At 47.9% G+C, this 25,537-nt stretch overlaps 1 protein-coding gene across 16 annotated transcripts in view; it reads left to right on the forward strand.

Moving 5' to 3' along the window:
* RAP1GAP2 (RAP1 GTPase activating protein 2) overlaps positions 1–25,537 on the forward strand; it is a 271,958-nt gene that overhangs the window by 211,619 nt on the left and 34,802 nt on the right. For all 16 annotated transcript variants that reach the window (XR_012514584.1, XM_010343661.3, XM_074388359.1 and 13 more), the window contains 6 exons: positions 4,390–4,468; positions 5,272–5,325; positions 9,020–9,103; positions 17,459–17,559; positions 20,174–20,303; positions 23,000–23,155. Coding sequence is in view for 15 of the 16 variants with exons in the window: in XM_010343661.3 (XP_010341963.1) it covers positions 4,390–4,468; positions 5,272–5,325; positions 9,020–9,103; positions 17,459–17,559; positions 20,174–20,303; positions 23,000–23,155 (604 nt within the window). In the remaining variant the exon portion in view is untranslated. The remainder of the gene's footprint in view (positions 1–4,389; positions 4,469–5,271; positions 5,326–9,019; positions 9,104–17,458; positions 17,560–20,173; positions 20,304–22,999; positions 23,156–25,537) is intronic.

A 25,537-nucleotide genomic window follows, 5' to 3' on the forward strand; every position in this document is an offset into this window, starting at 1 on the left:
ACTGGGAAAATATTCACCATGAAAGTTGGCATAGCAATAGTAATATCAGACAAAATAGAATTTCAGGACCAAATGACTAGGGAGAGTGTCTACTTCTTTGTAACCTGCAATACTTCTTTCCCACTCCTGATGTTTCCTGTGGCATAGGGGGAAGACTTTTGTGTAACACCCGGGTTTTTTTTTTGTCCTCTCTGATTGGCGTATTTGGGAGCAAGAACTCACATGTGTAGCCCTTTTCCTGCCCCCTTTCCTCTTGGATGCAGCTGCCCGGAGGGTGGGCTCCTGTGCAGTAAGTCTCACCTGAGCAGCCCCAGGGGAGGGGATTGCCCATGGCCAGCATTGCCTGTGACTGGGTGGGTAAGTTGGGCTCATTCTGGTGTGTGTTAGACGCATTTCATCTGCACACTAAGCTATGTGCTCCCACGTGGTCTTCATCAATCACAAGGGAGTTCTTTTGACTCTGAACACCTTATTCTGTTATTTGTTTGCTTTTGAATTTCTTCAGAAACTGAGCAGGGAACGATCCCTTTTTCTTGGTCCCCTAGAGGCCCTGGGCTCTGTGATGATGAAGAGGACACGTTCTGTTCCTCTTTATCACCCAGATGTTCTGTGAATGCGTTCTGTTCACAGTCATTAACTGGTACTTAATAACATGGTCTTGAATTTAAAAAAGCAAAACAGAGAAATATAAGAAGTAGACAAATACTCCGTTACAGTGGGAGATTGTGACATTTCTGAGAAACCAGTACTTGAGCAGGCAAAAAGCTGTGAGGATATAGAAGACTTGAACGATACGTTAATGAATTTCATCTTGGGTAACATGTATTCCTGCTCGTAAAAAAGAAAAAACATTTTTTCAAGTCCATGTAGCGTAGGAAAAAGTAAAAGTCCATCTATTAAAGTCAACAAATTTCAAATATATCCTTTAGATTTTGTTCCCTGAATATAAGACAAGTCGTCAGCAATTATAATACTGGAGGGAAAAAAATCTCATATTTGGAAAGTTAAAAAAAAAAACTTTAAAAAATAAATCATGGACTGAAGAGGAAATCACAAAAGAACTGACAAAATATTTAGAACTAAAGGACAGTGAAAATACTATGTATCAAATTGTGTGGGATGCAGTTAAGGTGATGCTTAGAGATGTGTAGTCAATGCACTTCAAAAAACAAAGGAGTAAGTATGTAGGTCAGGAAGTTGGAAAAAGAATAGTAGAAAAAACTCTGAAGAAAATAGAAGTGAAAAAGACAAGAACAGACTTGTGAAGTAGGAAGCAAAAATAAAAAAGGAGAGAGATGGTAAAAGAAAAAACCGGAAAGGTATCTCTTTGAAAAGACTAGTAACATTGACAAACCTCCAGCTAAAACTGATAAGGAAAAACAAGGAAAAGCTACAAACAGGTCGGAGGTGCTGGGGCTTACACCTGTCATCCCAGAACTTTGGGAGGCCGAAGCAGGCGGATCACTTGAAGTCGGGAGTTTGAGACCAGCCTGGCCAACATGGTGAAACCCCATCTCTACTAAAAATACAAAAAATTAGCCAGGTGGAATGGCAGGCACCTTTAATCCCAGCTACAGTGGGAGGCTGAAGCAGGAGAATCTGTGAGGTGGAGGTTGCAGTGAGCGAAGATGGGCCATTGCACTCCAGCCTGAGCAGCAAGAGAGAAACTCTGTTTCAAAAAAAGGATACAAACAGCAGTAAAGGTGAGGACACAATTGCAGAGATGAAGTCCTCAGAGAATGCCAAAACAACTTTGTATAAATGTGCTTAATGAATGTTTTTATATAAAAATATAAGTGACCAAAATTGACTCCTTAAGGAGTGGAAAACCTAAACATTCACTACTAAAGAATTAGAATAGTAGCCAAAACTATCCTCCTATAAAAACAGCAGGCCCAGAGATGTCACGGACTAGTTTTGGCAAACCTTTAAGGAATAGGAAATCTCTATATTATACAAACTATTTCAGAGGATCAGGCTGGGCACAGTGGCTCACATCTATAATCTCAGCACTTTGAGAGGCCAAGGTGAGGTCACCTGAGGTCAGGAGTTTGAGACCAGCTTGGCCAACATGCTGAAACGCAGTCTCTACTAAAAATATACAAATTAACTGGTTGCGGTGGTGCAAACCTATAATCCGAGATACTTGGGAGACTGAGGCAGGAGAATTGCTTGAACCCTGGAGGTGGACGTTGCAGTGAGCCAAGATTGTGCCACTGCACTCCAGCCTGGGCGACAGAGTGAGACTCTGTCTTAGGGAAGAAAAAAAAAAAAAGGATCAGAAGCTATCCAGCAATTTTACAAGGCTGGAATAACACCTTGATATCAAAACCTGGCAAGGGAAGAACAAGAAAATAAAAAATAGGCCAGTGTTGCTTTTGAACAGAGCTGTGAAAATCTAAATAAAATACAGTAGTCTCCTCGTATTCTTGGGGGAGATATTCCAAGACCCGCAGTGGATGCCCGAAATGTAAGACAGTCCCAAACCTGACTCTCATCAATGGAAACACGTTTCTGTTTATATCGTTCACCCACATATTTAATCCTCATTTCATCAATTAAGTATTTATGCACTGTGGCCATAACTTTTGCAGTTTGAGGTGCAACAGCAAAACTAGCAATAACTTCTTTTTCCTTCTTCACAATTTCACAGAGAATTCTTACCATGGATTTCAGCAACCTTAGCATATAAGTTTTTTCTTTCCTTATTAAGAACTTTTACCTTTTTACTTAAAGGAGGCACTTAACAGTTTCTTTCTGTCATATTTGAATTGACAGCCTCACTCATGGACCATGGACTTCAGGGCCGTTATTAGTATGATAAGGGTGCCTTGAACACAAGCAGTGAGATGCTGCAACAGCCAGTCTGATCACTGAGATGGCTGCTAAGGGACTGATGTGTGGGGCGTGGATACGCTGGACAGAGCAAGAATTCACGTCCCAGGTGGATGGAGTGGGATGCTGGAAGATTGCATTATGCTATTCAGGACAGCACAAAATTTAAAACTTATGAGTGACTTCTGGAATTTTCCATTTAATATTTTTTTGGCTATGGTTGACCGCAGGTAACTGAAACTGTGGAAAACAGAACCATGGGTAAGGGGGACTGCTGTGTTAACAAATTGAATTCGGCTGGGTGCAGTGGCTCATGCCTGTAATCCCAGCACTTTGAGGAGGCTGAGGCGGGTGGATCACCCGAGGTCAGGGGTTTGAGACCAGCCTGGCCAACATGGCGAAACCCTGTCTCTACTAAAAATATAGGCGGGCACCTGTAATCCCAGCTACTCAGGAGTCTGAGGCAGGAGAAAAGCTTGAACCCAGAAGGCGGAGGTTGCAGTGAGCTGAGATCGCGCCATTGCAGTCCAGCCTGGGCAATAAGAGTAAAACTCTGTCTCAAAATAAATACATAAATAATAATAAAAAATAAAATAATTCAGCAGGATATTAAAAATAATACATCAGAATTAAGTAGACTTTTACCCATGGAATCAAAAAATGGCTCAACAGAAATGTTCACCAGGTCAACAGATTAAAAACCATATGGTTATCTCCTCAGATTCAGAAAAGCATTCAGTAAAATCCAGCCTTTTCATAATGTGCTAAATGAATGAGGGGAACAGGCTAAATTTAGACTCTCATGGTAAATCCCTTTATAAAGCAGATTCCATCCCATTTATATCTTGAGTAAACCCAGATTTTCAAATACTAGGTTTTCTTTTCATAAAGGCTTAATTTCATGACAAAACCCAAATGTATCTGGAAGCTGTGCTCAGTTCCTTGGGAGAACACAAAAATGTATAAACAAACCAAAAAATAATGGGGACCTTATTTGCATTTCCCGTATTTCAGTGGCAGACAAATGTATCAGGCATGTTCTTTAAGTAGCCACCTCCCAGCATACCTAAGTGGGACTGTGTTTTCCCACCGTGCGAGTGCGAGCCCAGCATGTATCGGGCCAAATGAGGCCCATCTGGCCTCAGGGAGTCCTCAGGCAAGTGCCCTGTGTGCTGTCATCTCAGCCGCTTTCCTCATTGACTGTTTCTTTTCCTTTTTTTTTTTTTTTGAGACAGAGTTTCACTCTTGTCACCCAGGCTGGAGTGCAGTGGCAGGATCTTGACTCACTGCAACCTCTGCCTCCAGGGTTCAAGGGATTCTCCTGCCTCAACCTCGGAGTAGCTAGGATTACAGGCACCCGTCACCACGCCTGGCAAATTTTATATTTTTAGTAGAGACGGGGTTTCTCCATGTTGAACAGGCTGGTCTTAAACTCCTGACCTCAAGTGATCCGCCCACCTCGCCCTCCCAAAGGGCTGGGATGATGGGAGAGAGTTACCATGCCCGCCTTGACTGTTTCTGAGGGACGTTGGTTTTTTCTCCCATCTTATGCAGGTCCAAACTGAAGACGGTGCATGAGCGGATCCCCTTGGTTGGACTGAGCAAGCTTCCCAGCGTCCCTCAGATTGCAAAGGTGAGAAATTAACTTGTGAGAGAAGGTGTCTTCCTCTTTTAGCCCAGGGCTGGCCTCTGGAGTAGGGGTGCAGGTATGTCTGGGGTAGGCTCAGCCCTTGGGGAAGGCGAGGCCACTTTACTCTTTGGCCCTTGACAACATGGGTTGGGGCCGCGGAGGGCTGTGGGCAGATGCCTCTGTCTTTCCTTCCCGCTTCCCAGCTCATCCTTGGTGTGGAGGCTGCTCAGGAACAGTCTCATCTATGGTCTCTACCTCCATGTAGTTCACAGCTAGTTTGGGAAGTGAGAGAAGTGGAAAGACAGGGCTGGATGTGGTGAGCGCCATAGGACGTCAGTGGAGGAGTAGGGATGGGGCGGCCAGGGGAGCCTTCACAGCAGAGGGGAGGCCTGAGTCGGGCTGAAGCATGGTCCAGATTGACCACCCCCTTGAGTAAGGAGCCCGTAAACTTGGGAACTGAGTTAGCAAAGTGGGATGAGCAGGACAGTCAGCTGGATTGGTTGGATCTTACTCTGGGAGCAAGAATGTCACAGAATTGTGCTGAATACCTTTGGTGGCAGTTGTGGGCTGGGTAGCTTTTGGCACCGTCTTCAGGCCAGAACGGAGACAAGTCTCAGGCTTTGTCTGACCCCTTCCTGCACTTTACCAGCAAACCCTAGAAAGGCGAGTTGACTTTCCTGGGCACGCAGCAGTCGGAATCCAGCCCAGGCCTCCTGACCCGCATGCCTTGCCCTCCCGTGCCGCGTTCTCGTGGAGGGATGTCCTCTATAGAGGTGAGCCCTGAACTGTGTGTTCTCCCTTCTCAGGCTTTCTGTGATGATGCGGTGGGACTGAAATTCAACCCTGTCCTGTACCCCAAGGTGAGATCTTCATGCCTCCTGCCATGGGGGCCTGCAGCTTGGCAAGGATTTGCAGACCCGGGGCTCCTTGGGGAGTTCTTTGCATCATAGTGGGGTTTCTTGGGGTCTTCATAATAAGCATTCATGTTTCCTCTCTCCCTGCCCTCCCCTTCGCAAACTGGTCCACGGGGAACCTGTCCTCAGCCATGCCTAGGCCTCCAGCTCAGTCAAACCGGTCCCCAGGCTGTTGTAAAGGTGACAGAGGGTGTAGCAGTGTTATAGCTTCTCCACTGCATCACAGTGGTACCTCCCTGAGGCCAGTGTTGGAGGGGCTCATGCAGATCCTGTCTGCTGTCATGGAGGGGCAGGAAGTACAGCAGGCGGAAACTCACTAAGAAGTGAAAGGCCAGATAGCTACCCTGCCATTGGCTGTGTTACTGCAGCTCTCAGGCCTTATGAGTCTCTGCTGCCTTCATTCATAAAATGGGTGGTTTTCTGATAACCGTTTCCTGTGAATTGGCCTGATATTGACTCCAGTTCTGATATGGGGGTGTGAGTGGGAAGAGGAGCAGCAATAATAAACCCACTGAAGGATCATTATGGCATGAGATGACGTAAATCACCATGGACCATGAATTACTTGAAATTGGCCACAGGAGAAGACCCAGTGCATCGACTGCCTCTTCGTGGGCCAGCAGGCTCTGGAGACGGAAATCAGAAGCAGAGCCGTGCTTCGGAGCTTCTGCCACGGGCCACGCTGCAGCGGCTGAGGCCTGCTGGGGTCGGCTCTGTCTGTTCCGAGTCCCAACTCTGACAACCGGTACCCATGAGATGAAACGTCTGGTGAGGAAGAGAGGCCCCATCCCAGTAGAGACATCCAGAATCCCCTTGAACAAACACTTTTTTTTTGAGACAGAGTCTTGCTCTGTCACCCAGGCTGGAATGCAATGGTGCGATCTCAGCTCACTGCAACTGCCGCCTCCCAGGTTCAAGTGATTCTCCTGCCTCAGCCTCTCAAGTAGCTGGGATTACAGGTACCCACCACCATGCCCAGCTAACTTTTGTGTTTTTAGTAGAGACAGGGTTTCACCATGTTGGCCAGGCTGGTCTTGAACTCCTGACCTCAGGTGGATCCGCCCACCTTAGCCTCCCAAAGTGCTGGGATTATAGGCATGAGCTACCGTGCCCAGCTGGAACAAGCACTTCCAGGGTTCAGGATTGGGCATGACACTCTCAGAAGCAGCCATTTATCCGTCTGCAGTGGCTGAGCGAATGGCGGAGTCCTCTCCTGCACAGAGCGCTCGTCTTCCACATGCCTGTGTTCAGCTCCTTTAGCATCTGTTGATAATAGGAGTGTGCTGCATGCCATTGAACATTTTCTATCATGCAGACTGACCTCCCCTTTGTAATTCAAACGGAATTAGTGGGGTTTAACCAGACATGAAAACCCCATCCTAAATGTCTAAACTTAACTCTAGGTTTGGCAGTTTTGGTTGTCAAATCATAGCCACTGAGAGGACCAATGATGTCTGTTTGCGCCATTCTCTCCATGACTTGGAAAGCCTCCGGCCTTGGTAATAATGGAAGAGCAGCTGTATTTTCATGTTTTCTACATTTGAAGGACTGCTGAGTCCGGCTGGGATGTTAATCTGGCTGAAATGCACATATGTGTGTGTTTTTAAAATTTTCAGAGTTTAGAACATTCTTTGGAAGTTCTCCATGGCCTGGTGCCTCTCCCTGGCAGGGCAGCTGTTCCTCCCTGTGACTCACCCAGGCCGGAGTGGTAGGGCTCCAGGTCGGGTAGCAGCGCCCTCGCTGGGGTAGCTGGGAAGTGTCCATTTCCCCAGACAGCGGAGAGCCTCACAGAGGTACACAGTGTGTGGCAACCTCACATGGGGCCCAGATTCCAGCCAAGAAGCTGCGCCTGGCTCGTTCTGCCTCTCGCGTAACACGTGATTGAATCCCTCCTTTTTTTTTGCTTTTCAAATGTCGCATTTAATGCTTTCATCACTGTGCTTCAAATCTACATTGTACAAAGTGACCAGAAAGTGCACCACGGTAACTGACCAACCTCTGAGATCAAACTTTTCACACCAGTGCCTTCTTGCGCCCTTTTGATACCAAACATGCTTCTCAGTCAAGTGAATTGAAATGCTTCCGTTGGGTTGATTCTCGAGAGCCTCATAAAACAAAAACAAAACAGATATTGCACCATCTTTGTCTAGTAATTCAATGTTTGTTTCTTTCATAGCAAATAGTTACTTCATTGAAGTTAAAACTTCCAAACATAACTTTATTAATAGTCTTCAAATTCAGCTCAGATCATTCAAGTTGAAAGTTCTTGGTTAAATAAGATAACTGACAATAACTTGACGGTTAAGTGTCCATAACACACAGTAACTTTTTTTCCTAGACCAATTTTAAGATGATCCATTAGTATTTCTTGTTCAGGTGAAAAATGATCTTCAATTTTCTTGTCTTTTTATTTTTAATATAAAAGTTGGGAGGGACATTCAAGTTTCAAGTCTCCACACTGAGAATTGCTCCCCGCCCCCCCCCCCGACCTTTTTTTTTTTTTTTGCTGAGATTATCCCAACAGCTCCCAAATCTTTTCTTCCCCAATAAGCTGGTTCAGCTCTGATACTTCTGGAGGGTCATATAGATGATGATGATGATGATAGCTGCTCTGTGCTCAGCTTTTTTTCACTGAATCTTCATAACCACACATCTCCATTTAACAGATGAGGTAACTGAGCCCCAGAGAAGTGGCTCACTCAAAGTTACATAGGTAAAAACAGTGGATTCGGAACTGGAGTTTAGTTTTTTGATCCCAGTCATCAGCTCTCTGATGCATGATGGAGAATTAGATAGAACCAGTAGGCAGGTTTTCAGCATTTCTTCTTCGCATATTGTGTTAGGGTATGTTCCTCCTTGGCATGGTCTTCTTGGAGACCTCTCATTTTATGCAGTGGGGACTGAAGTTTGGTCAGGAGCGGTGACTTGCTGGGAATCATACTGCTGATTAGAGTTGGAATTAGGGCTAGAGTTTTCCATGCTGACTAGTTTTGGGGTCCTGGCTTCACTTTTTTTTTCTTTTGAGATGGTGTTTCCCTCTTGTTGCCCCGGCTGGAGTGCAATGGCGCCATCTCGGCTTATCGCAACCTCCGCCTCCCAGGTTCAAGTGATTCTCCTGCCTCAGCCTCCCGAGTAGCTAGGATTACAGGTGCCCACCACCACGCCCAGCTAATTTTTGTATTTTTAATAGTGAGGGGTTTCTCCATGTTGGTCAGGCTGGTCTCGAACTCCCAGTCTCAGGTGATCTACCCGCCTCGGCCTCCCAAAGTGCTGGGATTACAGGAGTGAGCCACCGCGCCCAGCCCTGGCTTCACTTTTTACACCACAGATTGAATAGTGGGGTCAAGTAAACTGCTGGACACAGGTGCCCGAGCCGTGGCTGGCACATCTGGATGGGAATGGAATGAGTGATACAGAGGTTTGGTTCCTACTGGGGGAGCCCGGGTTTCCTAAGTTGGAAGCCAGCTTAGACCTTGGGAGCTGCCTGCTGACTGCTGATTATTTCTCTCCCTCCATGTCTGTGGATGTTTCATGCCAGGGTACTCACCCTCCACCTAAGGGGATGCTTCCTTGTCCATGTGCTTCCTCACTTGCTTCCAAATTTCACAAACGTTGATGTCTTTCTTGCCACATCTTCCAGGCCTCCCAGATGATTGTGTCCTATGATGAGCATGATGTCAACAACACATTCAAATTCGGAGTCATTTACCAGAAAGCCAGGCAGGTAAGCAGCACTATCCATACGGGTCACTGTGTCCCGTGGTTTCTCACCTAGGACTCTTTCTGTCCCCACCCTGAGCACAGGAGCCCTCAACTGCATTCCTCAGCATTCGGAATACAACTGTCACATTCGAGGTTTGAATTAGACTGGAGGTGGCAGGACTTTCCAGAAGGCTACTTCTTTTTTTTTTTTGAGATGGAGTTTCGCTCTTATTACCCAGGCTGGAGTGCAATGGCGCGATCTCAGTTCACCGCAACCTCCGCCTCCTGGGTTCAGGCAGTTCTCCTGCCTCAGCCTCCTGAGTAGCTGGGATTACAGGCACGTGCCACCATGCCCAGCTAATGTTTTGTATTTTTAGTAGAGACGGGGTTTCACCATGTTGACCAGGTTGGTCTTGATCTGTTGACCTCGTGATCCACCCGCCTTGGCCTCCCAAAGTGCTAGGATTACAGGCTTGAGCCACCGCACCCGGCCTTCCAGAAAGCTACTTCTTACACAAAGGCCTGCACATTCTTTTTTTTTTTTTTTTTTGAGATGGAGTTTCGCTCTTGTTACCCAGGCTGGAGTGCAATGGCGTGATCTCGGCTCACTGCAACCTCCGCCTCCTGGGTTCAGGCAATTCTCCTGCCTCAGCCTCCTGAGTAGCTGGGATTACAGGCACGCACCACCATGCCCTGCTAATTTTTTGTATTTTTAGTAGAGATGGGGTTTCACCATGTTGACCAGGATGGTCTCGATCTCTTGACCTCGTGATCCGCCCGCCTCGGCCTCCCAAAGTGCTGGGATTACAGGCTTGAGCCACCGCGCCCGGCAGGCCTGCACATTCTTAAGCAGTGATGTCATTTTTTTGTGTCACAAATTTTCATTCTTCCTGGCTGCCTCAGCTTATATGTATTTATGGGCTGCTGGTTATAAGCAAAATCAGACTGGATAGAGGGAATGGAGGAGCGTAGGCTGTTCTCTCCTTGCCCAAATTTCTCCCCACTGGGAATGAGCTTTTTCTCCCCACACATGAGTGATGTGATGGAGCCAGCTGTGTGCATCTCTTTGCCACTCTGTCCCGTGACATCACGTGGGCAGCTTGAAGTCAGCCATGGTGGAAGTCTTTACACTATGGAAATTGGCAAACACCAGGGTTTCTATGTTCCTCCTCTGCAGAGCCAGTGGCTGACAATTTGCCCGCACACCACTGCTCAGCCTCTGTCTTTTGTGGCATTCACATGCTACTTTGGAGTTAATTGGCCAGAATAATGTTTCTCAAAGTGTGTTCCATGAGATTCTAGTCTGATGGTGTACTCTGTGAGCAAATGACTTGGGAGGGGTTGTCACTGGTGTGAGAGCCTTTTGAAGGCTTTAAGAACCTCCACGGTAAAGAACTCTTTATAGCTTTGTTGAACTTAGTGTTTTCCGTACTTACTTGACCAGAGACTTCACGTCTTCCCTGCCTGTTTCCTACCATGAACGTTTGTTAACACCCCAGGTAGAGGGCCAACTGAACATGCTGTTTCCTGACTGAGGCTCTTTGAGAGGAAATTTCCACGCCCATTTCATCTTTTTATCATCTCAGAGCCTAGCATATAACCCTCATATAAATACACCTCATTGTTATGTGAGTTAATGAATGAATAAAAATGTCAGCCCTACTAATGGCAGGTTAATGGTATCTTCTGATAATACCTGTATTTTTTTGCATGATTGTATCTTCCTTGGTTAAATGACACCTGGTATTCTCATGTAGAGATACTAGACCATAAGAGACACGCGTTTGCTTAAAAATATTCTAATTAGGTGAAGAGTTTAGGATCTGCACGACTAACACTGATGAATCTTACAATTTAAGGGACATTATTCAGGTAGCTGCTGTAATCATTTTCACATATTATCATTTCACAGCTTTGCTAATAGAACCCCCTAATTAAAGTTCTTTGCTTGTGAAATTTACCAAAGCAGATCTTATAAGGTGTGATTACAATCCAGTGTTCCAGCAAAGTTATAATTATGGAACATTAGCCATCCATCTCTGAGAGGGAGTCTGGGTATTGTTAATGTACCCGATGCTACTGTGGGGGAAAAAGCCAGGAAGATAACATTCTTTTTTTAAAAAAACCTAGGCAGATCATTGTTTTGCAAACCTGCAGCTGGGGGACATTTAGTATGAACATTTGTTGCATCAAAGCTCTATGCTGTTCTCTGGGTATAAATGAGCCTCACCTAACTCTCGTGTGTTCCGTGCGCTGTGTTATGCACTCTGGCAGATACAGTGATGACTAAGCCCCCCGCCTCCCTAAGTGCATGGTCAAGCTCAAGGCCAGTATCAAAATGACAGCAATGCTACTATCAGTCTGGATGTGGATCCTGCAAGAGGAGTGAGTGCCCCAGAGTATACACTGGATCGTTTCTCTTTTTCTTTTTCGTTTTTTTTTTTTTTTTTTTTTTTTTTTTTTTTGAGTCTTGCACTTTGCCCAGGTGGGACTGCAATGGCATGATCTTGGCTCACTGCCACCTCCACCTCCTGGGTTCAAGCAATTCTCCGCCTCAGCCTCCTGAGTAGCTGGGATTACAGGCCCATGCCACCATGCCGGCAAATTGTTTTGTATTTTTAGTGGAGACACCGTCTCCAGACTGGTCTCAAACTCCTGACCTCATGATCCACCTTCCTTGGCCTCCCAAAGTGTTGGGATTACAGGCGTGAGCCATGACGCCTGGCCACCGGATTGTTTTTCTAGTGAGAGATGTAGGTTGCCTGGAAGCAGCTGCTCTTCCACACTCTGGCCTCATGACCTGGGGCAGGTTAGGACATTGGGCTAGAGTTGCGATGCCTTCACGGCATGCTGTAGATCCTTTTTGGGTAAAGGGCCAGATAGGAAACGTTTTCAACTTCATGGGCCTTGGAGTCTCTGTGACAGCCACTCAACTTTGCCTTGCTGGTGCAGAAGTAGCAATAAACAATGGATACATGAGTCGGCCTGTCTGTGTTCCAGTGAAACTTCATCTATAAACACAGGCAGCAGGCCAAACTTGGCCTATGGGCTGTATTTTGCTGACCCCTTCGAGAGCACAGTGTCTCCCAGCCTTCAGGCCTTCACAGACCATATCCAGCATCTGTACCGTAGCATTTGTTTACCCTATGCCACTGTTAAGATTTTTATCTCGCCTATGCTATTAACTAAATATTTTCTTTAAAAAGTTTTTTTAAAAAAATACTTAGATCTATGTATATATGTATGTACGTATGTATGTATGTATGTATGAGACAGAGTCTTGCTCTTGTCGCCCAGGCTGGAGTGCAATGGCACGATCTCAGCTCACTGCAACCTCCGCCTCCCAGGTTTAAGTGATTCTCCTACCTCAGCCTCCCAAGTAGCTGGGATTACAGGCGCATGCCACCAAGCCAGTCTAATTTTTGTATTTCTAGTAGAGCTGGGGTTTTGCCATGTTGGGCAGGCTGGTCTCGAGCTCCTGACCTCAGGTGATTGACCCACCTCGGCCTCCCAAAGTGCTGGGATTACAGGCATGAGCCACCGTGCCTGGCCACATGCATTTATTTTTAAAGGAATTTTTATATCACTCCTTTAGCTGGAAAACCAATATCACTTATCATGAAATGAAGGTAATTCTAAAAGAAATACTGTAAAAAACAAAACAAAATTATTGAAATCTACTGGATTCTATTGCCTGTTGAAGTCATGGAGCCCAAGGTCTGCTTTTGTTATTGTTGCTGTTATAATTACCCACAGGGGACATTCTCTTGAAGTGACTGGGCGGGCTGGGCTCGAGTGTCTTTACGTCATCTTCAGCTGTTCGTGGCAGCCTGTGCGTGTATGCAGAGCCTTCAGCTATTTGCGGATCCTGCCACTGTGGGTAGGGCCTATTGATCAGGCAGTGTTTAAGCCTGCTACTGTTTGCAGAGCTCTCTACTGTTTTTTTAACAAAGTAGCCAGGCATGGTGGAGGGTGCCTGTATCCCCAGTTACTCAGGAGGCTGAGGCAGGAGAATCGCTTGAACCCCGGTGGTGGAGGTTGCAGTGAGCCAAGATCGTGCCATTGCACTCCAGCCAGGGCAACAAGAGTGAAACTTCATCTCAAAAAAAAAAAATTACTAACCTTTTAATTTTTAGGTATCTGTAGATTTATATACAGTTGTAAAAAATAATCCAGCGAGATCTAATGTACCCTTTACCTCCCTTCTCTTGCAAAACGATAGCACAATACCACAACCAGGATATGGACATCACTCTCCCCGCTGCAGTCCCTCGCCCCTAACAACCACTCATTTGTTCTCCAATTCCTAAAGCATTGTTATTTCAAAAATGTTATATAAATGGAATCACATAGTATATAGCCATTTGAGATTGGCTTTTTTTGCAGTCAGCAAGATTCATCTAAGTTCTTGAGTGTATCAATACTGTGTTCTTTTTCATTGCTGAGTAGTATTCCATGGTAGAATTGTACCACAGTTTGTGTTTAACCATCATCCGTTGAAAGACATTTTTGGCTATTACAAATGAAGTTGCTATGAACATCTATATGTAGGTCTTTGTGTGAACATAAGTTTTCATTTTTCTGGGATAAATGCTTAGGAATACAGCTGCTGAGTTGTATGGTAATTACGTATTTAGTTTTGTAAGAAATGGCCAAACTGTTTTCTAGAGTGCCTCTTGTTACCAGCAATGTATGAGTGATCCAGTTCCTCTTCATCCTTGCCAGCATTTGGTAGTGTGACTACATTTTATTTTAGCCATTTTGATAGATGCATAGTGACATCACCTTATGGCTTTAATTTGCATTTCTCTGATGGCTGATGATGTTGGACATCTTCTCATGTGCTTATTTGCCTTCTGTATATCCTCTTAGGTGAAGTGCAAATGCCTGTTCATGTCTTGTTTTGTTTTTTTTTTCGAGACGGGGTCTCACTCTGTTGCCCAGGCTGGAGTGCAGTGGTGTGATCTTGGCTCATTGCAACCTCCGCCTCTCGGGTGCAAGAGACTCTCCTGCCTCAGCCTCCTGAGTAGCTAGGACTATAGGTGTATGCCACCATGCCCAGCTGATTTTTGCATTTTTAGCAGAGATGGGGTTTTGCCATGTTGATCAGGCTGGTTTCAAACTCCTGACTTAAGTGATCAGCCTGCTTTGGCCTCCCAAAGTGTTGGAATTACAGGCATAAGCCACCGTGCCTGGCCATTTTTATGTCGTTTTTTTTTTTCATTTTTATGTCTTCAGACCATTTTCTTTTTTTTTTTTTATTGGTGAGTTAAAAATATTTTAAAAAATAACAGCTTTATTGAGCACATCAGCATAATTGTCATACCATGTAATTCATAATGGTATATAATTTATTTTTATTTATTTATTTTGAGATGTAGTCTCAAAATATATAAATATATATATATTCTATATAATATATTAAAAAAATAAAAATAAATAAATTTTTTTTTTTTTTTTGAGATGGAGTCTCACTCTGTCTCCCAGGCTGGAGTGCAACCTCTGCCTCCTGGGTTCAAGCGATTCTCCTGTCTTAGCCTCCCAAGTAGCTGGTATTACAGGCATACGCCACCACACCTGGCTAATTTTTTTTATTTTTAGTGAAGACGGGGGTTTTCACCATGTTGGCCAGGCTGGTTTTGAACTCCTGACCTCATGATCCACCCAGAGTTGCAGGGATTACAGTCATGAGCCACTGGACCCGGCCATGGTATGTAATGTATATCTCAATAAAGTGTGCAATTTAGTGGTTTGTAGCATAACCACATAACTGTGCAACTGCTCCCACTGTCTAACTCCAGAACATTTTCATCACCTCCAAAAGAAACCCCACACTCGCCAGTAGTCACTCCCATCCCCCTTTCCTTCAGCTCCTGCCAACCCTAATCTAATTCCTGTCTCTGTGGATTTAGCTGTTCTAGACCTTTTGTAAATGGAATCGTAATACCTGGCCTTTTGTGTCTGGCTTCTTTCACTCAGCATAATGTTTTGAGGGTGTATCCAGGTCGTAGTATATTTCAGCAAGTTATTTCTTGTTTATGACCAAACATTCCATTGTGTGGCTAGCATTCGTCAGATGGACATTTGGGTTCTTTCTCCTTTGGGGCTATTACAGATAGTACTGCTATGGATATTCGTGTATCAATTTTCTGTGGACATGTTTTCATTTCTCTTTGGTGTACACCCAGGAGTGAGGCTGCTGGATCATGTGGTAACTGTGGTTAGTCTTTGGTGTACGCCCAGGAGTGAGGCTGCCGGATCGTATGGTAACTCTGTGGTTAGCCTTTGGTATACGCCTGGGAGTGAGGCTGCCGGATCATGTGGTAACTCTGTGGTTAGCCTTTGGTGTACGCCCGGGAGTGAGGCTGCTGGATAGTATGGTAACTCTGTGGTTAGCCTTTGGTATACGCCTGGGAGTGAGGCTGCCGGATCATGTGGTAACTCTGTGGTTAGTCTTTGGTGTACGCCCAGGAGTGAGGCAGCCGGATCATGTGGTAACTCTGTGGCTAGTCTTTGGTATATGTCCGGGAGTGAGGCTGCCGGATCATATGGTAAGTGTGGTTAGTCGTGGTGTATGCCTGGGAGTGAAATTGCCGGATCATGTGGTAACTCTGTGGTTAGTCTTTGGTGTATGCCCGGGAGTGAGGTTGCCGGATCCTATGGTAACTGTGGTTAGTCTTTGGTGTATGCCTGGGAGTGAGGCTGCCGGATCGTGTGGTAACTCTGTGGTTAGCCTTTGGTGTACGCCCGGGAGTGAGGCTGCCGGATCATGTGGTAACTGTGGTTAGTCTTTGGTGTATGCCTGGGAGTGAGGCTGCCGGATCATATGGTAACTCTGTGGTTAGCCTTTGGTGTACGCCTGGGAGTGAGGCTGCCGGATCATGTGGTAACTGTGGTTAGCCTTTGGTGTATGCCCAGGAGTGAAGTTGTAGGATCATGTGGTAATTCTGGGTTAGCCTTTGGTATATGCCCAGGAGTGAGGCTGCCAGATCATGTGGTAACTGTGGTTAGCCTTTGGTGTATGCCCGGGAGTGAAGTTGACGGATCATATGGTAACTCTGTGGTTAACCTTTGGTGTATGCCCAGGAGTGAGGTTGCCGGATCATATGGTAACTCTGGTTAGCCTTTGGTATATGCTTGGGACTGAAGTTGCTGATCATTTGGTAACTCTGCATTTAGTCTTTGTTGTATGCCCAGAAGTGAAGTTGCTGGTCATATGGTAACTCTGCGTTTAGCCCAGGCGTCCCCAAACTTTTTACACAGGGGGCCAGTTCACTGTCCCTCAGACTGTTGGAGGGCCACCACATACTGTGCTCCTCTCACTGACCACCAATGAAGGAGGTGCCCCTTCCTGAAGTGCGACGGGGGGCCGGATAAATGGCCTCAGGGGGCCGCATGCGGGCCGTAGTTTGGGGACATCTGGTTTAGCCTTTGGTATATGCTTGGGATTGAAGTCGCTGATCATATGGTAACTCTGTTTAGCCATTTGAGGAACTCCCGAACTGTGTTCCACAGAGGCTGTGTCATTTTTATTTTCAGCAGCAGCATGCGGTGGTTCTGATTTCCCTACACCCTCACTTGTTAATTGCCTTTTATTGCCTTTATTTCTCATTCTGGCTATCCTCGTGGGTTGGAAGTGGTATATCATTGTGGTTTTGATTACTTTTGAGAGTTCTTTATATATTCTTTTATATAGACAGGGTCTTGCTCTGTCTTCCAGGCTGGAGTGCTGTGGTGCAGTCTCGGCTCACTGCAATCTTCACTTTCCAGGCTCAAGCGATTCTCCTGCCTCAGCCTCCCAAATAGCTGGCAGGCATGCACCACCATGCCTGGTTAATTTTGTATTTTTAGCAGAGACGGGGCTTCACCATGTTGGTCAGGCTGGTCTTGAACTCCTGACCTCAGGTGATCTGCCCGCCTTGGCCTCCCAAAGAGCTGGGGTTGCAAGTGTGAGCCACCGCACCTGGCCCTTAATATATTCTTGATGCTAGTCCTTTGTTAGAAGTTCAGTGATCAATTTATTTTATTTTAATCTTTTTTTTCTTAAAAATTAAACCTGACAGCTTTAAGATCAATTTTTTATTTATGGATCATGTTTTTGCTTTCAAATCTGAGAATGCTTCGCTTCAGTTTTGCCCTGTGAACTGACCAGCAGCCTTTGCTCACATAGAAAGGCGTCACGCACCAGCCCTGAAGATCCAGTGCTGGCGAGTGAGTCTCCAGGAGCCTCTCCTCCTGTGGAAGACTGCTGCAGCAGATGTGCTGGGAGACAGGGAGGAAGGAAGGAAGGGACTGGGTGTCTGGGCAACCATATTCCTTCCTTTGGCATCACAAAGGATTTTTCTAATTCCCGCCCTTATTCCTGTTTCTCTTTCAGACCCTGGAGGAGGAGCTGTTTGGGAACAATGAGGAGAGCCCAGCTTTTAAGGAGTTCTTGGACCTGTTGGGGGATACGATCACGCTGCAGGACTTCAAAGGGTGGGTTTCAGCCAAGTGGCCGCTGCAGCTCCATCACCGAGGGCCCCAGAGGAAGAGCAAGGGGCAGACAGCACCATCCTTGGGGAGTGCATGTGAGAACACACAAGAAATGAGGGATGACTTTGCAGGTTCTGGTCCCTCACTGCATTCCTAAGGGATCCGTGGTCCAGGGAGTGACCCAGTGTGGCAGATTCCCCTGAAGGCGTTCACGTTCGGCCTCGGGCCCTGCACCAGGCTTGCCTTCCTCATTACATTGGCCCAGACTGAGAAGGAAAAGAATCCAGCTTCCCTGTTAGGTGTTTGGGAAAGACAGCCTTGTGCAGTTTTGGGGGAAATGATCTGTTTTATTTTATAGGCGTTTGGGAAAGACAGCCTTGTGCAGTTTTGGGGGAAATGATCTATTTTTTTTTATTTTTTATTTTTGGAGACAGAATCCTGCTCTATTCAGCCCAGGCTGGAGTGCAGTGGCATGATCTCAGCTGACAACCACCTCCGTCTCCCAGGTTCAAGTGATTCTTGGACCTCAGCCTCCAGAGTATCTGGGACTACAGGCACCCACCACTATGCCCAGCTAATTTTTTTTGGAATTTTAGTAGAGATGGGGTTTTGTCATGTTGCCGAGGCTGGTCTCAAACTCTTGACTCCAGCAATCCGTCCACCTCGGCCTCCTAAAGTGCTAGGATTACCGGCATGAGCTGCTGCGCTGGCCTGAAAGAATGCATCACTAGAGTGGATGCAAATAGAACAGTTCCTTGGGCAGGAATCCATACAACAGTCATGCCTATAATGCCAGCACTTTGGGAGGCCGAGGTGGGTGGATTGCCTGAGCCCAGGAGTCTGAGACCAGCCTGGGCAACATGGCGAGACCCTGTCACTTCAAAAATTTGAAAATTATAAAAATTAGCCAGCTGTTGTCATGTGCTCCTGTGGTCCCAGCTGCTTGGGAGGCTGAGGCGGGGAGAATCACTTGAGCCCAGGAGGCTGCAGAGAGCTGTGATTACGCCACTGCACTGCAGCCTGGATGATAGAGTGAACCCCTGACTCAAAGAAGCCCAGAACAAAACATGGGCCTTAGAATAGATGAAATACAGTATATGAAGCCCAGAAGGTCCTCAGAGATGAAATTCTATACCGCTATTTTATGGAGGCCTAGAGAGACTAAACATACTGCCCAAGACCACGTGCTGATTTAGTGGCAGAAGCAAGTCTAGAACCTGGAACTCCTGACTCCCTGTCCAGCGTCCTTTCTGCTATGCCAGGCTGGCCACATTTTCTGGCTTGTAGTGTTGGGGATGCTGAGATTCCAGGTCCATCTTATTTCATTTTCTTAAAGGAACCTGCATCTGCTGAAGAATGTGATGGAGGCTGGCAGCCGTGTGTGTGTGTGTGTGTGTGTGTGTGTGTGTGTGTGCACACGCAAAGGTAGAAGGGGCAGCTCCTGGAAGCTGTGTGTGTGCGTGTGTGTGTGTGTGTGTGTAAAGGCAAAAGGGGCAGCTCCTGGAAGCCTACCCAGTTCCTTAGTGCCTTTCTTTCCTGCCTGTGAGGAGGCGGCCAGAGAAGGGACTTCCCCGGATACTCCCAGGTCGGGTGCTGCAGTGATTGGGCCTCTGTTTTGGGGCTGGCTGGGCAGAAGTCAAGCATCTGCCACCTCATCTGGCTGACTTCAGGTGCTCCTCTGGGGCTCCCCACCAGCCAACAGGATGGCTGGCCGCCCTAACTCTGGGCAGAGGACTTGGACATGGCCATGCAGAGAGCCAAGAAAGGCCTGTGCCCAGCCTTGGGGGCCAGTGGCACCAGGGATGGGCATTTGTCTCGGATTGTGGATGACGAGCTTCCTTCCCATAGACCAGGAGTCCCCAAACTATGGCCTACGGGCCGCATGTGGCCCCCTGGGGCCATTTATCCGGCCCCCCGCCGTACTTCAGGAAGGGGCACCTCTTTCATTGGTGGTCAGTGAGAGGAGCACAGTATGTGGCGGCCCTCCCAACGGTCTGAGGGACAGTGAACTGGCCCCCTGTGTAAAAAGTATGGGGACGCCTGCCATAGACCATCCAGTGTGGAGAGGACACAGCCAGGCCTTGAAATGAAGGTTCCACTTTGTCTTTTATTTATTTATTTGGACACAGAGTCTCGCTCTTGTCACCCAGGCTAGAATGCCATCCAGCTCACTGCAACCTCCGCCTCCCGGGTTCAAGCGATTCTCCTGCCTCAGCCTCCTGAGTAGCTGGGACTATAGGCATGCGCCATCATGTCTGGCTAATTTTTGTATTTTTAGTAGATATGGAGTTTCACCATGTTGGCTATGCTGGTCTCAAACTCCTGACCTCAGGTGATCTTCCTGCCTTGGCCTCCCAAAGTGCTGGGATTACAGTCATGAGCCACTGCGCCCGGCCGGCTTTGTCTTGTAAATAATGGATTTGTGGGCAGAGTGCCAGGGCTGATACACTTGGAATAATAGGCCTACCTGCTTTTCCCACGTTCCCCCCAGCTCTGCCCCCAGCTCTCCTGCCTGGCCGTGTGTTTCCCTGCGGCGTATATCTAGGGAAGCTGCGTTCAGTTGTCCACTTGGTCTCACTCTCTTTCCTCCCCGTCTCCTGCCCTGCTCTGTTGACAGGTTCCGAGGAGGCCTGGATGTGACCCACGGACAGACAGGGGTGGAATCTGTGTACACGACATTCCGGGACAGGGAGATCATGTTTCACGTTTCCACAAAGCTGCCATTTACCGAGGGAGATGCCCAGCAGGTAACCTGGTTTGGGAGGCCTTGGGGGCCCAGGGCATGTGAGGTGAAGGCCAGCCTCTCGTCTGACCTGCCTGAGGGACGTGGCCCTCCCCGTTTCCGTTCCATGCCGGCCAGTGGTTCAGCTGCACAGGAGCGTCACAGTCCGTTCTGTTGCGTTTCTGGCCAAGGCCGTGCCTCAGTAGCCCTGGGCGGGAGGCAGGGCAGGGCTCATGGTTCTCCCCACATTGATGGTTGGGAAGACTGCAGCCCACAGTGGTTAAAAGGCTTCCTTGAGGTTTCTCTGTGTATTAGGGGCAGACACAGAGCAGAGCCTGAGTGCCCTGATCATATAGGGTGGTCGCAAAGGGTGCATGATGGGGTGTGCAGATGGGGGCCTGAAGCTAGCTGTGCCACTCTGGGGCATGTGACTCTGGGCAAGTCTGTTAACCTTCTCATCTGTAAAATGGGGGGAACACCACCCACGGTAGAGGGTTACTGTGGGGATTGCATACATTCCTGACTAGGGCTCATGCGATGCCCAGCTCACGGCCAGCTTCCCATAGCACACTTGTTCACCGTCCAGGCCCCTGCTCATTTTGTCCCCCACCCCCTGCCCCAGTGATGGAAGGCTGGTTATTGGGTGAGACTCCTAACCCACCCCCAGCTTCCCTCGTCTCCCAGGCTCCTCTCTTACCACACCTGCAGGAATTCAGCCTTGACCTGCACCAGGGAGACCTGGATGAGCCCTCTCTCCCCGGTGCTCTCTTGCTGTGGGCCCCCGTTTGCTATTGACAGCCATGCATCCCCTGGGAGAGGTGCAGCTGGTCCCTGGCTGTTGCAAGCCCAGTTAGTCCCCCTGCCTTCTGCCCCTTTTCAGTCTGGGAAAGTAAGAAACGCAGGTGGGCCTTTGCCCAGACTCTGACCTATTTGTCTCTGAGCTGGAACTGGGGAGGGAGCGCAGAGGTAAAATGGTAAACACAGTGCCCGGCTTCTTAGGAGAAAAGGAAATTGGCAACCGAGGTGATGAGTTGACTCTAAAATAGCTACTGAATGTTCCAGAAACAAATGGAAGGAGAATTCCTTTTGTGTTCAATGTGGGTTTTCTCGCAGCCTTTCACCTCCAGCCTCTCTGTTCCTGTACGGCCCCTCTCGCCTGCTGCCCCCGCCTGGGGCTGAGGCCCCTGTTCTCTCTGGGCCTTCTCAGTCTTGTGTATGTTTCTTGGGAAATATACCTTGTCACAGAGCTCAGCCCTTGGCGGGGACTGAGTAAATATTAATTTCTCTTCCTGAGAAACGGGAAGATGCGTGTGGAGTGAGGCAGTTTGTGTAAAAGTGCCCAGCGTGGTGCTTGGTATATGACTGGTGCTCAGTGAATGAGAAACTCAATGCAAAGGGACGGAGCATAGGGCCTGCATGCAGTAGGTGCTTAATAAAGGAGCTAATGCATAGATAGGCACCCAGCCAGGACTCGATGGACAGGAGAGGGTTTGTGTGTGTGTGTGAGAAGGGGTCTCACTGTGTCACCCAGGCTGGAGTGCAGTGGCACAATCATAGCTCATCGCAGCCTTGGACTTCAGGATAGGCTTAACGTTTAAAATCATGCTTGAACAGCCCATCACGGTTCCAGGGATGCACCAGGTGCTTGGTGGCCGAGATCACCCGCAGAGGCACCTGGCCCAGCTTGCGGGGTGGAGTTATGGTTGGGATCCTCCTTCCATGCCACCTGCACCAAGCTAGGTGATCAGTGTTCTCATGATCTGCCACCTCCTCACTCTCATTCACCGTTTCAGGACCCACTGAGCACATCTCCTCCTCCAGGAAGCCCTCTCAGGTTGCTGTTGGGCCCTGTGATTTTGCCCTCCCCTGTCTCCAGAGCCATTAGGCATTTCCATGCATAGCAGCCGATTTAGCACTTGCTGCTGGCGGCTTTGTTAGCGTTCTCAGGTGGCTTCACCTGTGTTTGTGTTGCTCCCAGATCAATGACAGGCTCTCCCAGGGCGAGACCCAGCCTCGCCTTTTAAATATTCTTCCCAAGTCCTGAGTCAGGGACCTGCATTTTGTAGGGGTCAGTAAGATCTCACTAGCCTCTGCCTAACAACTTGGCCATCCTCCTCGTTTTTGTTTTTCCTTTTGGTGACGTCTTAAGATTGAAAGAAGGCCAGGCGCAATGGTTCATGCCTATAATCCCAGCACTTTAGGAGGCTGAGATGGGCTGGTCAGGAGTTTAAAACCAGCCTGACCAACATGCTGAAACCTTGCCTCTACTAAAAAATGCAAAAGTTGTGGATGTAGTGGCATGTGCCTGTAATTCCAGCTACTTGAGAGGCTGAGGTGGGAGAATCACTTGAACCTGGGAGGCGGAGGTTGCAGTGAGCTGAGACCGCGCTACTGCATTGCAGCCTGGGAAACAGAATGAGACCCTGTCTCAAAAAAAAAAAAAAAGATTGAAACAAGAACCCCCTTACTTTTCCCCAAATAGGAAAGCAACTCAAAAGATACAGAAAGCACAGCGCGTGTTCATTGCACTCTTCCCCTGGGCTGCCCAGCGTCACTGCTGTGCTTCCCTTCACACTTACCTTTCCAAAACAGCAACCACAAACTGTCCGTGCTCAGAATTCAGTTCTCCTGTGTGCCAATGAAAGTGAACCCGCTCTGTCCCCAGAACATCTTGCACGATGTTCCTAGCTGGCTTATAACCACTGAACACTTTTTATTTAGCTCCAGAGGAAGAGACACATTGGAAACGACATTGTGGCCATCATCTTCCAAGAAGAAAACACACCCTTTGTCCCAGACATGATAGCCTCCAACTTCCTCCACGCCTACATTGTGGTGCAGGTTGAGGCCCCAGGCACGGAGACACCATCCTACAAGGTAAGGAGAAAGCCGAGTAGGAGGAGGTGGTGGGCCCAGGTACCTCATCGTGTGTGGATTCAGTGATACCAGAGGACACTAGTCCCCAGCAGTCAGAGATTCTTCGTGAGTTCTCAGGTTTCTGGGATTCCGAGCTGGATTCTGGGTGGGGAGGATCTTCTGAGGCCGCCTGCTCCACCTTGCTGCCTCCAGGCTCAGTGGCATTTGAGAGTTGAGAAGCTCCAAGTGTTGTATTTGGAATTTGGTCATGTCATTTGCTAGAGTAAGACAGAGCTTGAATAAAGAAAGAGTGTGGAAAGGACTAGCAGGAAAGGGCAGTGATAGAAGGGTGGTAACAGAGGAAAGAAAGACAAAAATGCTTATGGTGAGGGTGAAGAAGTGGGCCTGGGAGACCCCGGCCTCTGGCTGAGCCCCTGGCCTGGCTGTTCCAGACAAGTGGTCGATCTTATTTTAAAGACCTCCAAGGAGGCACATGCGCAAGCAGTCACTGGTCTGCCAGATGGCTCGACATCCTCACCATAAGATGACAGCGAGACAGAGCAGCTCACTGCCCCAAAGTCCCCACCTCCCCACTCCTTCAGGCTAGGTCGCTGACCGTCCCCTCCTCTGCTCCACAAGAAACAGTTTCGACCTCTTGGGCGACAGCGTCTTTGTATCACAGTGCTGTGGTGAGCACGGGACTCAAGGGAGATAGACTGAGGCAGGGTTTTCAAGGTGTGGGTGAGGCATCTGTGCCCCGCTTCAGATCTGTGCAAAATGCTGGATTTGTGCCCTTCCTTGGATTTCTGAAGAGAGAGGCCATACCTTACATTCTGAAAGGGCTCCCTGCTCCGCAAAATATCAGGAACCATTGTTGTAAGGGAGAGGAAAGATGAGCCTGCAATTGTGGGAAACCATGAGGCCTGAAGATGTTTCCCTTAAAATAATTTTGGCCCATGCTGATTCCGGAGTTCATGATCCTACAGCATTTCAACTCAGGTCAGTGCAAAATTCACGCCAGCTTTTAAAACCAAATGTGAATCGTCAGAGAAAATAAAAAGAGGGTGGGCATGGTGGTGTACACCTGTAACTCTAGTGCTTGGGAGGCAGAGGCAGGAGGATTGTTTGAGGCCAGAAGTTCAAGACCAGCCTGGGCAACCTAGTGAGACCCTTTCTCTAAAAACAAAACACGCAGTAGAAACCAAATAGCAGCTCCCTCTGGTTGAGGCTGATTTCTTCATGCTCAGGCTTATGCTTCCCTGCCATTGAGCAATTTTAGCTGAAGTCGGAGAAGACCTGGCGTGGGCATTTCTTTTTTTGTTTTTTTTTTTGAGACAGCGTCTTGCTCTGTTGCCCAGGCTGGAGTGCAGTGGTGCGATCTCAGCTCACTGCAACCTCTGCCTCCCAGATTCAAGCGATTCTCCTGCCTCAGCCTCCCTAGTAGTTGGGATTACAGGCACGTGCCACCACACCCAGCTAATTTTTTTGTATTTTTAGTACGGACAGGGTTTCACCACATGGGCCAGGCTGGTCTCAAACTCCTGATCTCAATTGATCTGCTCGTCTTAGCCTCTCAAACTGCTGGGATTACAGGTGTGAGCTACCACAGCCAGCCCATTTCTTGAAGGCTGTATGATCACTTGCTTTGAGTGAAATGGGCATTCACTGCATGATTCATGGGTTGGAAGCACGTTGACTCAATGCCTACTGTGTGCCAAGCACCATGGTGAAGTGGGGCTTCAGCGTGGAGGTAACAGAATCAGCCTCAGGGCCTTCCTGATGCCGGAGAAGGGACAGAAGAACCAGTGAGTGCAGGTCAGCCACTGGGCAGCTCTGCTAGTCACCTGTTTCTTTTAATAGACAGTAGAAGAGGAGGAACTACTGAGAAGGATCCTTGAAATGAAGCCGTGCGATGGGAGTGCCCTGAACCCTCTGGCAGGATGAGGCCTTCTGTAGACGTTTAGCGTTTGCTTCTCATTCCTAACAGGAAATGCGTCTCAGCTAACTGGCTTCTCCACTTTCCTGAGACCTTAGCTGAGTGGTGCACCCATACAGAGAAAACTTGGAGATCCAAAAAGGCACCACCCCATCTGCAGCTGTGCTGCTTGAAGTCTTTACCCATTATTATTATTATTATTATTATTATTCCTCCTCCTCCCTGTCCTCGTCCTCCTCCTCCTCCTCCTCCTCTTCCTCCTCCTCCTCCTCTTCCTCCTCTTCTTCTTCCTCCTCCTCCTCCTCCTCTTCTTCTTCTTCTTCTTCTTCTCCTTCTTCTTCTTTCTTCTCCTCCTCCTCCTCCCCCTCCTCTTCCTCTTCTTCTTCCTCTTCTTCTTCTTCTTCTTTCTTCCTTCTTCCTTCTTCCTTCTTCTTTCTTCTTTCTTCTTTCGTCTTCTTTCTTCTCCT

This window comes from Saimiri boliviensis, chromosome 17 (assembly GCF_048565385.1).
Source record: "Saimiri boliviensis isolate mSaiBol1 chromosome 17, mSaiBol1.pri, whole genome shotgun sequence".
In the NCBI taxonomy this organism is placed as follows: domain Eukaryota; kingdom Metazoa; phylum Chordata; class Mammalia; order Primates; family Cebidae; genus Saimiri; species Saimiri boliviensis.